The sequence below is a fragment of the Schistocerca cancellata genome, chromosome 3 (assembly GCF_023864275.1).
Source record: "Schistocerca cancellata isolate TAMUIC-IGC-003103 chromosome 3, iqSchCanc2.1, whole genome shotgun sequence".
In the NCBI taxonomy this organism is placed as follows: domain Eukaryota; kingdom Metazoa; phylum Arthropoda; class Insecta; order Orthoptera; family Acrididae; genus Schistocerca; species Schistocerca cancellata.
In genome coordinates, this window is record NC_064628.1 from 547719576 (window position 1) to 547734723 (window position 15148).

The 15148-nt window shown below is 42.2% G+C and overlaps 1 protein-coding gene across 6 annotated transcripts in view; it reads left to right on the forward strand.

Moving 5' to 3' along the window:
* Positions 1-15148, forward strand: part of LOC126175387 (mucin-5AC) — a 182522-nt gene that overhangs the window by 35206 nt on the left and 132168 nt on the right. For all 6 annotated transcript variants that reach the window (XM_049922165.1, XM_049922163.1, XM_049922166.1 and 3 more), the window contains exons 8-9: positions 2842-3214; positions 11141-11624. In XM_049922165.1, the coding sequence (XP_049778122.1) occupies positions 2842-3214; positions 11141-11624 (857 nt within the window). The remainder of the gene's footprint in view (positions 1-2841; positions 3215-11140; positions 11625-15148) is intronic.

A 15148-nucleotide genomic window follows, 5' to 3' on the forward strand; every position in this document is an offset into this window, starting at 1 on the left:
ACGCTGAATATGCATTACTGTACTGTGTCATGCTTTGTTTGTCGTACTCCAATACTGCGTGTTTACGGCCTGTCGCCGATCGCGGCATGACTTGCTTTTGTGCGCGCTACCGCCGCTTACAAATTAAAAAAAAAAAGAGAGAGAGGAATCGTCTCATTAGCGAAACAATGGTAAGAGACTGCTACTTGTTGTTACTTACACTGCTGCTTTCTTTGATAATGATCAACAAGAACCAAATAATAGACTGCGTACGATAGAAGATGTTCTGAACGAGAGTTTAGCGAAAATTTTTCTCCGTTTGAAAATCTTTGCAGGCGCCTCTTTAGTACATTACATTCTGCACAGAAATTAGAGTCATCTTAGATTTAAAAATCTAGTCAATTGCTCGCTTCATTTCTGACTGTATCACTGTTTAGCATAAGAATAATACGAATATAAACATGACAAACACGAAACAGAACAAGGCAAAATGTTTATGTTCGTATTATTCTTATGGTGACGAGAATACTGCATGTGATTCACAATTTATAAAAGTTCCTATTAGCAACCATCTCTTCTCACAGATAGGAAAAAATTCAGAACGTAGAGTTGGCCATATTGACAAACATCCTAAACATTCTTGCCAGTCGGGTTTTCGTAGTACATTGAAATGCTACTACATTCGAAGATGAACAATACGGAATTTGTATTTACTTCGTTGGATAATGTATGAAAATGCAGTGGTCGAAACTCGGTGCGGAGAAAAAAAGCTTGTCTTCCACCTTTTTTTAAAAAAATTTATTTACTGACGCACAGGTTTTGGCACCAGTATTTATCTTTGTGGCTACAAAGCATGCCTCTGTAGCGCTACACATATTCGGCGGCAGAACTAAGTTGTGGCGGCACCCACCGACATTTTTAAGAACTTCCGCTTGCTTTGCACTCGATTCTAAGCCGCAGGCGGTTTTTTGGATTACAAAAACCGGAAAAAAAGTGCGGCTTAGATTCGAGTAAATACGGTATTGAATTTTGGTCTTAGCAGTTGTACCCTGCAGCACTCTTACAAGCTTTTCAGATTTTTTCTGGCCTAAATAAAAGGTGTGTCAAGATCCTACACAGGGACTTCGGTGCTCAACTAGGAAGAGAAAAAAAAAGAGCAATCTGTCAGTGGACTCAACGGAAACATACTGACATGAATGATGAAAGACTTGTTAAACTCTGTAGGCAGTGCAGCCTCATCTCCAAATCCATGTACTTCAAAAGGATACAAAAAAAAGTTAACATATGGGAATTGCTGTTGTACACCATATGATCAAAAGTATCTGGACACCCCCAAAAACATGTTTTTCATATTAGGTGCATTGTGCTGCCACCAGCCAGGTACTCCAGATCAGTGACCTCAGTAGTTATTGGACACGATGAGAGAGCAGAACGGGGCACTCTACAGAATTCACGGACTTTGAACATGGTCAGGTTGTTGGGTGTCACCTGTGTCATACATCTCTACATGAGATTTCCACATTCCTAAACATACCCAGGTCCACTGTTTCAGATGTGATAGTGAAGTGGAAACATGAAGGGACCCACAGAGCACAAAATAATGCAGGCCGACCTCGTTTGTTGACTCTCAGAGGTCGCCGACAGTTGAAGAGGGACGTAGTGTGTAATAGGCAGACATCTATCCAGAGCATCACACAAGAATTCCAAACTGTATCAGGGCCGACTGCAAGTAGCGGGAAGTGAGAAAACTTTGATTTCATGGTTGAGCGACTGCTTATAAGCCACACATTACGCCGGTAAATGCCAAACGATGCCTCTGTTGATGTAAGGCGCGTAAACATACGACGATTGATCTGTGGAAAAATGTCGTGTAGAATAACGTATCACGGTACACAATGTGGCGATCCAATGACAGGGTGTGGGTATGGCGAATGCCCAGTGAACGTCGTCTGCCAGCGTGTGTAGTACCAACAGTAAAATTTGGAGGTGGTGGTGCTGTGGTGTGGTCGTGTTTTTCATGGAGGGGGCTTGCACCCCTTGTTGTTTTGCATAGCACTATCACAGCACAGGCCTACATTGATGTTCTAAGTACCTTCTTGCTTCCCACTGTTGAAGAGCGATTCAGGGATGGCGATAGCATCTTTCAACACGATTGAGCACCTGTTCATAATGCATGGCCTATGGCGGAGTGGTTACACAACAATAACATCCCTGTAATGGACTGACTTGCACAGAGTCCTGACCTGAATCCTACAGAACATCCTTCGGATGTTTTGGAACGCCGACTTCGTGCCAGGCCTCACCGATTGACGTAGATACCTCTCCTCAGTGCAGCACTCTGTAAAGAATGTACTGCCATTCACCAAGAAACCTTCAGCACCTGAATGAACGTACGCCTGCGAGAGTGGAAGCTGTCATCAAGGCTGAGGGTGGGCTTACACCATATTGAATTCCAACATACCAATGGAGGGCGCCACGAACTTACAAGTCATTTTCAGCCAGGTGCCCGGATACATTCACATAGTGTATTATGTAAGCATTGACGTACCTTTCCACAGATAAATCTACAATGTTAGAAGTCCACCTTGCCTGCCTATCCTTCTTTCCTTTCTCCTGATGAAGCGTGTACTATATCGGAAAGATTGAGATCTAATATATTTGTATTCTTTGCTTTTATTACGCATGCCTCTAGCTCTTTAAGTTACGTCCAGGTATTCTTTTTCCACGCTGTGTTTTTATTTTTTCCTTGAAGATTCATATATTAAATTTTTAAAATAAATTATTGATTTTGAACCTCAAGAATAAAAGAGTTAACCATATAATACAGGGAAATAACTACTAAATTATTGATTGATATTACAGGTAGCAGGCGGTGAGTCCATCCAACTGGACCATGACTACTGCTCAATGTCCAGTGGAACTGTTGAAGCCCCACGCCCTTTCTATCACTCTGATGCTTCAGAGTACTCAGTAGCACCAAATGCCTCATTACTGCTTCCGCAAGAGCAGCAGTTGAAACATTCATCATCGACAGATTGCTGGGAGAATAGTTCACGGAAAGATAGTGGCCTTGAGTCTGGAGATGTTAGCGATGCTAGTGAGGAGGCTGGAGGTTCATCAGTTGTAACATCTGTTGATTGTGGCTCTGGTACAGTCATCACGACGCTTAAAAGTTCTGTGACTTCAGCACAGATACAGCCTGGAACATCACTTTTGAGGAAAAGCTTGAACACAGGTTAGTTTAACTTCACATATTTTTGCACTATAAAATAAAACCTTTTTTGCAGATCTGCTGATAAGTAACTGCAGAGAGATATAAAGGTGCCTTTTCGAACATTTAATACAAAGGTGAAAATGAATGCCACCAGTAATTCTTCATTTTACTGATGAGAATTTCTGAGATATTAGTGTTGGCTATTTATTTAGAACTTACAGCCCTTTTTTTTTATAGGGTCATATGTCATGGAAACAACAGCTATACAAATCTTCCTTGTGCCCTTTGTAGATCAGGTTCGGAAGGCTATTAAAGGGCAATTTTCAAGGATATACATATTTCCCATAGTGTTTTTATGTCACGATTATAGTGTCATTTTGCATACAATAAATTTCTCAAAATTTTTAGCAGCATGTCGAACGGCATTGAAAATTTTAATACTGATTCAACACAGAAACTTGCCATAAATGCATGTTTACATTGTATTTGTGCCAGTAGTGCAAAATCCTACTGATTTTAGTATGCACGGGCAACAAATTGGTCAGTTATCGAGGGTGTTAGATTTTGATAATTTTTTAAAATAAATTTCTATGAAATTTGCAGAAAAAGTAGGAAATTAGTTATTAACAGGATGATTGCTAACTTGTGCAAATAAATGTAATTCTAAATTAGAATTAGTATATCAAACAGTAAATTTGTTTAATACCCAGAAGCAGTATTCATAGTCAAATATAATGGGGTAAATATGTGAAGAATAAAATAAAGAACATGAGAGTTTATTTGGAGTAGGGTCTTTTATAAAATAAATTGTATGACATTGTTGTGCCTTCATCTTGGGAAGTGGGGCTCTTAGATCAAAACAGCGGAAGCATTGGCACTGGATGAACAGTTTGCAACAAAATTTTGTTATTAATGTATTATGCTAACATGATCCTGAAGTTTATGCTTCATGTGAAGGGCTGCTGCCGGACTTTCATCAATTGTAGGGGTCTAAAAATATTGTGCATCCTCTAGCTGAGGGAACAGCAGTGATAAAATGATAGAAAGTAGAGTTTGTGTGTGTATTTTTATTACCTCCTCTCTAAAAGCTAGAATTTATGTATAGAAACAAAGGCATTAAATAGTGTTGCTGACAACTGTCTTATTATTATTTTGTTCACCTTGCATGATGATATTGTGTATGCCTTACATGATATTACTTTGTCTGCTTTACAGTATCACGTCGTGAGAGATATTTTCTATTAGATATGTATGAGAAAGGTTTTGAAATGTTGTTCCATAAGTTATCTGATGGTAGTCCAAACAGTGCCCAGTGAAATATTTGCAATGACTATGTCTAATTTATTGACTTGAAGCTAGCTGGTTCAAACATTGGTGATAGAAGCAATTTTCACTGCCTTTATTTAGCCAGCAAGGGAAGGGGAGGTGGTAGCAGTGAGTACTTGATTACAAGACTTGGTACAAGTGTCTGGGACTAAATGCCAAACATCTTTGCAATGTCTTATGAGTGAGGGCTTGCTACACTGTTTGGATGGGCAACCTGGTGCTGTATGCTATGGAGGAAAATGCTTTATGGTGGTGTTGTTTCATCATCATCATCATCATCATCATCACCACAAAAAGATGGTAGTACACTCTTCACACACTCTGTAGTCACCTGGTCTCCACCGCCAGACTTAACTGCACCATTTATGTTTTCTGAAATAAGGTCACAATCGAAATTGTCATTGGCAGAAATAAACACCAGAAAAATCATCAACAGAGACCGTGACTGACTTATTTTATTGGTTTCAATCACACGTTGATAATCTTCAGACTAACCACACATGTTGCGTACAGTAACATTGGGTATTGTCGTACAGTACAATTGCTGATGACAGCTGGGTAAGTGCTTGAAATTGGTTGCAATGTGAAAAGTTCTTTTGATTGTATCAGTAACAGAATGAAAGAAGAAACAGTCATTTTACATCATTGATTCAGGAAAAATGCTTATAATTTTGAAATAGTTTTATGCATTTCTCCACTGACAAACAGATTATGGGACTGTGACTCAAAAATAAATGCTACGTTGTGTGTGCATGTTTTTACCAAGAGTAACTTTACTGACATGTAACCAGTGACTAGGTAACGCGAAATTCCCAACCGTGGGTTGACAGGTAGGGTTCGTACATACCCCCGGTAAAGGCTAGGCCCAGAAAGGGGCAATAGCCTGAGCTGCTACCTTCTTAAATTGCCGATTGGTCCCTCTGACAGGTTTTCGGGAGGTGTGAACAATCACCAAAGGTGGGTGTGGCCCCTTCTGAGGAGGGGGCCCTTCAGTTGGAAGGAGTGCACCATCGGAGATGCCAGCAATCATGGGGGATTCTCTTGCAATGAGCCAAACATCTTCTGCATAGTCTACAGCCTCTAAACTTAAACGGAATGAGGCTAACTGTTCAAAGACTCTCCCAGCTGCATCATAGTTCCTCGTGGTTTCATGTACTAAAGACAGTAAGTCCTTTGCTATGGTAAATCTGTTTATTATTCAGAAAGGTATTAATGTAATTGCTGGCCCGGTGAAACCCTGCTCTCATCTGCGAAATGGCCCTTTTGTTCTGGAGACTACTTTTGATTTTCAAGCACAACAACTGCTTGCAGCTTCTCTCCTCTATTGCTGTCGTGTTCGTGCGAGGCCCCTTGAACACTGAATTCTTCGCGTGATGTTATTTACATTAGGCTGCTTGATGGTCTGACTGAGGCAGAAATGCAAATGTACCTCTTTGATCAGGATTTCAGTGCAGTGCAGCCATTGCATGATGAAAAAAGTAGATGCATCCTTAGTGCCCACACACATTCTTTTTCTCACTTTTGATACAGTGGTCAGTCAAAGATCAAAGGAGGCTATGAAGTTTATCACAGTCCGACTATACATTCCGAACCCGATGCGCTGCTACCATTGTCTTTGTTACAACCACATTCAAATGTCCTGCCGACACCCGGCCAAATGTTTAACCAGCGATAGGAATGCTCATGAGGGCGATTGTCCACCTCCTCCTCCCTGCCTTACCAACTGCAACAGCAGCTATGCTGCATCCTCCCGAGATTGTCTCATGTATCTTGATGAGCGGGCTGTCTGGGTGACCAGGGCGAAGGAAAAAGCTTCTACCCAGTTGCTTGCAAGAAGTTGGCTAGTTGGATACCCTGTGTTCTACCATGTGGCACTTTCAGTACTGTTACTGCTGCATCCCGCTCCACGAAGGACGTGGCCACGCGGACATGCAACCTCAAATTCAGTACTGCAGTTGTGAAATTGTCCAGCGTCATGGTAGTGTACCTGTCCCCTCCTCCAGCTGTGCAACAAGCCACCAAACTTTCGCCTCACTGCTACGCAACCGGCAGGCTGGAAAGGACGGAAGGAATACTCCTGCGAAGACTTCCTACATCCCTTCAGCCAACAAACATCTGAGTCTTCCTCAGTCAACCGGAAAGGCTCCAAGAAGTCAAACAAAGGCAAAAGGTCTTCTCCTTCGCCAACTTGAACATCCTCTTTGACATTGTCGCCACGTGATACCCTCACCCGTCCAACCTCCGTGTCGCCGGTGCATATAACCAACCGTTTTTCTTTCCTGGACTCCGCAGACTGAGAGAAGGAGAATGTCGATGCCTCTGTAGACCTCGTGGAGCAGGATCCTCCAGCCTCTGTGCCGTGTAGCAGTTAGTCTTCGAAGGTTGCCACTCGGCAGCTGCGAAGGTGACACCCCTTTATTTTTTTTCCTCCTCCACTTTCCTTGTTGTGACTCTCCTCCAATGGAACGTTTGCGGCCTTCGATCCATCGAAGAGATCTTAACGGTTGTCTTAGAATCGCAGCGTCCGCTTATTCTCTGCCTCCAGGAAACAAAATTGCATCCTCATGACTTCCTTGAGCTCTCAAGTTTCTTCCCGGTCCGCTTTGACCTTCCCCCAAGAACGGCATCCCCTCTCATGAGGAGTCGTGTTGCTCATCTGGAATGATGATCATAGTCGACCCATATCCCTGACCACTTGGTTTCAAACTGTTGCAGTCTGCATTTTCCTTCTTTGTTTGACCTTTGACCATTTACATCCCTCCATCATTTGGTGTCACCAGGGCAGACTTCATCCAGCTTATTGGGCAACTCCCTCATGTCTGTCTGCTGCTCGGTGATTTCAATGCACAACATCCCCTTTGGGGCTCGCCCTGAACCTGTCAGAGAGATGTCCTCTGACCTTCTCAATCACCTTAACCTCACCTGCCTTAAAATGGGTGCACCCTCATTCCTTTCAGACTCCTCACCTTTTCCCATTTGGGCATCTCCTTTTGCACTGCCCAGCTTGCCCATCATCTCAAGTGGCCGTTCTCATTGACACATACTTGAGCGACCATTTCCCATGTGCTGTCAGATTGCTGACTCCTATCCCAACTATGGGCACACCCAAATGGCAGCTTTCTAAGGCCGACTAGCGACATTCGATGAACATTATTTCCCCATTTGCAATGACCTGGTAGAGTATCTTACAAACAAACAATCCATTCCTTGCACTTCCTCTTTGCTGCGCCATGTCCCAGTCCCTTGGTGGACTGAGGTGTGCCGAGATGCAGTTTGTGCGCAAAGATGTTCTCTCTGCATTTTTAACCATCATCCTACAATGGCCAACAGTATATGTTACAAACATTTAGGTGCACAATGTTATCGTGTTCTTTGGAATAGCAAAAATGCTAACTGGATTTGCTTTACCAGTTCTCTTCCGTCATGTGGGCCAATCTCTTGACAGCTGTCTGGGACCAAGGTTTATTCCCCAATTTCCAACCTGTCAGTAGCAGACGATGTCATAGTGCACCCTACTGCTATCTCCAATACCGTGTGCAGCTATTTTGTGGAGATTTTGAGCTCCACCCACTATCACCCTGCCTCCCTCCATTGGATCTCAGCATTGTGAGTACTACAATGCTGCCTTTACTATGAGGGAGGTAGATCATGCTTTCACCTTATCCCGATCCTCTGTCCCAGGGCTGGGCGATGTTCACATTCAGATGTTGCAGAACCATTCTCTTGTGGGCAAGCACTTTCTCCTCATACATACAATTGCATCTGGACAGATGGCATGTTTCCCAGGTGATGGCATGAAGCCACTTACATACACATACCTAAGCCCAGCAAGAACAACCGTTTCTTCTAGTTATTGCCCCATTCTCTCACCAGCTGTGTTTGCAAGGTGATGGAAACTAAGATTCATGCCTGGCTGATATGGTGGTTCGAGTCTCGCAATTTATGAACCCCTGCACAGTGTGGATTTAGAGCACACCATTCTGCAGTTGGCCATCTCGTCACATTGTCAACCCATATCATGAATGGTTTTCTGCGGAAATACCAGACTGTGGCCATGTTTTTTAATTTGGAGAAAGCCTACGACACCTGCTGGGAGGACTGGTATCCTTCTGTGGCCACATGCCCCGTTTCGTTCAGGAATTCTTAAAAGACTGAGTTCTCAAGGTTTCACGACCTCCACACAGAACTTCGCAATAGTACCTTTGTGTGCACTGATGGCTCTCGGACTGACGGTGGTGTCAGGTGTGCCTTCATCATTGACACCAATGATTTTCGGTATTGACTTCTGGAATACTGGTCAGTATTTACAGCTGAGTTCTTTCGCCCTGTATCTGGTCACACAGTACATCAGGTGACACTGGCTTTTCAATTGTGTTATCTGTTCCGACTCTCTCAGTGCCCTTTGGATCCTCAGTGTGCTGTACGCCATCCATCCATTAGTGCGAAAGTACAAGAAAGCCATCACTTGTTCACTTTTGATGGAGCCACTCTGATGTTTATGTGGGTTCCTGGTCATGTTGGTCTGATGGGGAACAAGGCTACTGATGCTGCTGCCAAGGCTACAGTCCTAGTACCTCGGCCCACTAGTTCTTTCCCTCCCTCTGACAATATCTGTGTTACCGTCTGTCGGCAGGTGGTGTCACTTTTGCATCACCACTGGTCCTTCTTTCATGGGAACAAGCTCTGGAAAATTGATCCTCTCCCATTGGCTTGGACGACCTCCTCTCAGCCCTCTCGCCGTTGGGAAACCATTTTAGCTAGGTTGCATGTTGGATACTGTCTTTCTACCCATTGCCATTTGTTAAGTGGTGCTCCCCCGCCACTATGTGCTCATTGCCCTCAACCTCTGACATTTCGCAATTTCCTAACAGAATGCCATTTTTTTAACCACTTACATTATCACTTTTGTTTACTGTCTGAGTTATCAGACATTTTAATGAAAGACGCATGGGCTGTCGACCACATTTTACTTTTTATCTGTCATAGCAATAAGACAAAGAACATTTAATATTTAGTTCAGGACCTCTGTTTCTCTATGGTGTATTTCATGGACCTTTCTCCAAGTCCCTGCTTTTAGCTGTCTTTCCTTCTGTCGCTTGGGGTTAATGTGTAGTCTTTCTTTATTTCCTTTTTTTCCCTAATGTTCTATAGTTCTGGCATGGGTACATATGACCTAGTTGTTTTTGTGCCTTAAAGCAAGACAAAAACATTTTGTCTTATATCATGTACAGAGTTAATGTACAGTTATCTTGTTTATCACCAGTTGATACAATGTTTCAAGAGTTTGCCTTGCGCACTGACCATCCAGCATACTTATTATTATTATTATTATTATTATTAGACTCATCAAAAAAAGTTAAGCACATTTCCAAATTACCCACCAATAGTCACTATGGATTTTCCTTTTGTGTTTATGTAGGAGGGTGGTTGTGTACATAATCCGAACTTGTTCATCTTTGCCACTCAGCCTCATCAGGGGCCATGCTGTCACGGCTTGTAAACAAACACAGTACATCACAGCTGATTTCTTGTGAATTCACAGTTGTCTGTGTGCCTCATAGTGTAGCACAAGGCCTCAGAACAGGCTCTTTATGGCAGACCGTATCAAAATCATGACATCGACACGCAAAACATGAGACAAGTTGACGTTGCGAATATTGTTTACATAAATCAAAGTGTTGTCTCCAGGCTGTGGAAAAAGTTCCAGGAAATGTATTCTATAGTGGATCGACATCACGAAGGCTGTCCATGCAAAACTACAGCAGCTCAGGACCGGTATGTAATGATATCTGCATGGATACGTCCTAGAAAGACAGTGACTAATCTGTGCCATGAGCTTTGAGAAACCATAGGGGCTACCCTAACTACCCAAACTGTGCACAAGAGACTTCATGATTGGGGGCTTGTATAGCTGAGGACCTTTCAAGACTCCAGCACTCCGTCCACATCAGAGGGATGCCGTGTAAGATGGGCTGGAGCACATGAACATTGGACACAAGACCAATGGATCAAAATGCTGTTTACATACGAAGTGTAAATAGGCTTGCACCCTGATAACAATTCTGTTCGCATATGGAGGAGAACAGAGGAACACAATCACCCATCAATGACTGGGATATCAACAAAAATCCTGTGGCTCAATCATATTCTGGGCAGGTTTCGCGTATGGCCGCCATGCACTGGTCGTTCCAGTTGAAGGCAACATAACTGCTGCAGTGTATGAAAACAACTTTCTCTGACCCACAGTCATTGGTTTTGCAGAGACTGTACGAGAAGAGTAGTAATATTCTGTATTATCAAAGAATACAGTATAAGACATCTATCTCATTTCAAGATATGAGAACCAATTATATGCTTAACTTTTTGATGGGGATATTATTATTATTATTATTATTATTATTATTATTGCTACTACTACTTCTACTATATAAGTGTCTCATATTGTGTAACACACTTCCTGTGTTATTTTTGACTATCACAGTCATTCATTACACACACACACACACACACACACACACACACACACACAGAGAGAGAGAGAGAGAGAGAGAGAGAGAGAGAGAGAGAGAGATGAAAAAAGTAGTTGTATTAAATTTCTGCATCTGTTTTGCATTTCTTTAGGACCCCATGTGGCTAATAATTCAAACTCTCAGAAGCAAAAATTGAAGCAATTTCAGCAACAGCAACGACAGCAGCAGCAGCAGCAGAATCAGCAAATATCACAGCAACAGCAACAACAGAATTTTCAAAAGCAGCAGCAGCAGCAGCAACAGCAGCAGCAGCAGCACCACCATCACCACCACCACCAGAAAGAGCAACAGTCTCCATCTGCTCAGACTCAACAGGCTCCAAAGAAACGGAAGTTAAACTTGGAGGAATATCGTAATCGGTTGAAAGATCGTGATCGTGCAAAGGACACACCAATGGGAACTTCAAAAATTATTTCTGTTGCTGATATCCCTATGCCTCCCTCCAATACTGCAGCAGAAGTAAATAAGAAATCCACAGACAACGTTGAGTCCCGTGTGCGCCCAGAAATGTGCAATGCTGAAGTCCAGGCTGATGTTTCGAAAGAAATGGGTGCCACTTCAGACACCGAAAAAAGGTGCGTATCTTTGTTGAACTTTGAAAATCTGTAGGAGAAAAACATATAGCTTGAAAATCATTGTATAATTTTTGTACCATTTATAGAAAAAGTTTCAGTTTTAGGATTGAAATGCACTGCATATAAAGTGTGGATGACACAGAGAAACTGGCTAGAGAACAGTGAAGTATTCTGTGATTACTGCAGTCATGTTTCTCTCTTGAAGTTAATGATTAGTCTCAATGAATGTGCAACGTTCCTTTCAAATACCTTCATTTCTCTGTGTACATCTGCACAGTGTTTCATATTTTCCTGGGTGTTCACAGTTTCAGAATTACATTGATGGATAGTGTCTAGTTTGATGGATAACTGAAAGTGCCTTAATGTAAGAATTGTGATTAAATTCCCTCAGTTTCTGGATAGACATTGAAACTTGTAAATGTGAAACTTGATGACTAAATACACATTCAGTGTGAGCAAAAAATGACAAACTTAAGAAATTAAATGAATGTAATGACGTCTCTGGTTAACATGGAGAAAAATTTAGTGACTTACATAAAATGCATAATAGTAATAACTGAAGATCAACTGGAACATCAGAATAGTGGGAAGAGAGTGCAGAAAATGAAGAAACATTAAAAGAACAAGAAAGATGGTGAAGCTTTCATTTTCAACTTGGTCTAGTGCTTTACCAATAATTGTAAGAAAGGATAGACATGTTTAGAAGTGGTGCTGAATTTTGCATTTGTGACTCAGTTGCCGAGTGGCCAAGTGTCAACTACATATTCCATTGATTTAGTTTTGTTTCTTGGTTCAGTTTTTTTCCCATGTAAAAAAAAAATTGCACTGTGGTTTGGATTTGGTGTTAAGATTGTAGATCCTCTTGTAGTTGTATAGATACATTAGTTTACAGTCTGGAGGAAGATCAGAAAATATTACCTCCAAGAGGCTAATATTTACTAAAGCCCTGTGGTGCTTGAACCAGTGTTTGGGTTTTTATTTATTTTTCACAAAAAAATTATTAGGCCATTGTGACTAATTTTTGTTCATATCATTTTGGCACTTGTCTGGCAAGGCTCCCTGCTATTATTTAGATTAAATGTTGGCTCGTGAATATTGAACTCTTTTTAGCAACTGTAGTTTTTTATAGCATTGGACCATTCTTACAACATAGGTGAACACATCACAGTAATGAAGTTCTTGACCTCGTGGCAATGTACACATGCCATATCCAATTTGTTTTCTCCCTACTTCTGAGAAACTTACACAGTTCATACATATAAAACATGGTGAGAGGTCAGTTTTACTACTGCTTTACAGTACATGTATTTCCCATGAAGTTTGTTGTAAATACTGTAATCTCCTGCAGTTCAAAAGCAACAATTATTTACATAATTACAATTTCAGAAGGAAAAGTGACATTTATTACTCCAAAATGAGGTACTCTTTCACGCAATAAGATAAGAGGTGCATAATGCTGCCACCAAAATTTTTGTCCGCATACCCAGTGATCTAAAATGTCTGACAGCAGAGATAAATTTGAAAACAATCTGAATAAGTTTCTCCTCAAGAGCTCCTTCTGTTGTGTAGAAGAATTTCAAATTTTGTAATGTGTAAAAGATGATGGGTTGGAATTATTAACTCAACTTTCAGATGTTCAGCATGTACACACATTCACAAATTAATGTGTAATGTGAATGTAAAACGACTTGTTCCGCATCTTTTTGATGAATCATATAAATGGCCAATGGTACATGAAACTGGCTAGCTAACGAACTAAATAATGAAACTTTGTGACAGATTAAAACTGTGTGTCACACTGAGACTCAAACTTGAGGTCGTTGCCCTTCGCAAGCAAGTGCGCTATCAACTGAGCACGACTCATGACCCCTCTGTGCGGCTTTACTTCTATTTGAACATCTACATCCGTACCCTGCAAATCGCAGCAAAGTGCATGGCAGAGGATATGTCTCATTTTACCAGTTGTTCGGGTTTCTTCCCAGTCCGTTCACATATGGAGTGCGGGAAGAATGATTGTTCGAATGCCTCTGTGCATGCTGTAATTATTCTAATATTGTTGTCACAATCTCTGTACGAGTGATATGTAGGGGGTTGTTAGATATTCCTAGATTCATGATTTTAAGCTTGTTCTTGAGACTTAGTGTATTTTCTTGGGATAGTCTACATCTATCTACAAGAGTCAGCCAGTTTAGTTTCTTCAGTATATCTGTGACAGTCAGGCAGCAGTAGCTGACAGAAACAGACACAGCAGCAGGGAAGTAACCGCTTTTGTGTCATTTTCGAGTTCCTAACCAGGAGCAAATTTTATTGTATCATCTGTGTGCTTTAATAGTTTAATTTCTTGAGTTTCTGTGTGTAAATTTAATATCTAATAGTTACAGTTGTTGCATTTTCATTTGCATCGGAAAGTAAACTGATTTTGTGACATATTACAAGTTCCTAATCAGGGGCAAATTATTTAGTTTCACCTGAGTGCTTTGATAGTTAGGTTTTTGAATATCTGCGTATTACTAGACACAGTTCGTGCATTTCCGTCAGGGTCTAGAGTAGAGTTGCACAGCATGTGCCGATAGTCCGTTTATCTGCATAGTTTAGTTTTCCACAGTCTTTAGTATGGACAGGGACTGCGATTGTTGTGTGCGGGTGCAAGCAGAGTTGGTGACACTTGCTCTCAGCTTAAGGCTGTGATGGCTTTGGTTGCACAGCTTGAGGCTGCAGTGGATGGGCACCACTGTTGTGGGCCGACTGTAGGGATCCAACGGACGCCCAGCACGTCATAGTCCTCCCATCAGTCCTCACCGGTGGCCATCCCAGTTACTGCTCGCACTGAGGCTGACACTTCACCTGTGGTTGAGTGGGAGGTTGCTTCAGGGCGAAGGAGGCGGCGAAAGACTTCCTAGGTGGCCGCACGTAAGGCCTCCCTGGTTTGTCTGACAAACAAATTCCAGGTGCTGTCGCCTGTCCTCTTTCAGAGGAAACCTCTCAGCCTGCAAGATCGGGGCAATCACAGAGGGTGGGATTATTGGTAGTTGGGAGCTCCAACATTAGGCGCGTTATGGGGCCCCTTAGGAACTTGGCTGAAAAGAAGGGTAAGAAAATCAATGTGCACTCTGTGTGCATACCGGGTGGAGTCATTCCAGATGTGGAAAGGGTCCTCCCGGATGCCATGAAGAGCACAGGGTGCAGCCAACTGCAGGTGGTTGCTCACGTCGGTACCAATGATGTGTGTCAGTTTGGATCAGAAGAGATTCTCTCTGGTTTCAAGTGGCTAACAGAAGTGGTAAAGGCTGCCAGTCTTGCTTGCAAGATGTAAGCAGAGCTGACCATTTGCAGCATAGTCGTCAGGACCAATTGCAGACCTCTGGTACAGAGCCGAGTGGAGGGTTTGAATCAGAGGCTCAGACGGTTTTGCGACTGTGTAGGCTGCACATTCCTCGACTTGCGCCAAAGGGTGTTTGTGTTTTGGGTTCCAATGAATAGGTCAGGTGTCCACTATGCACAGAGGCGGCTACACGGGTAGTAGG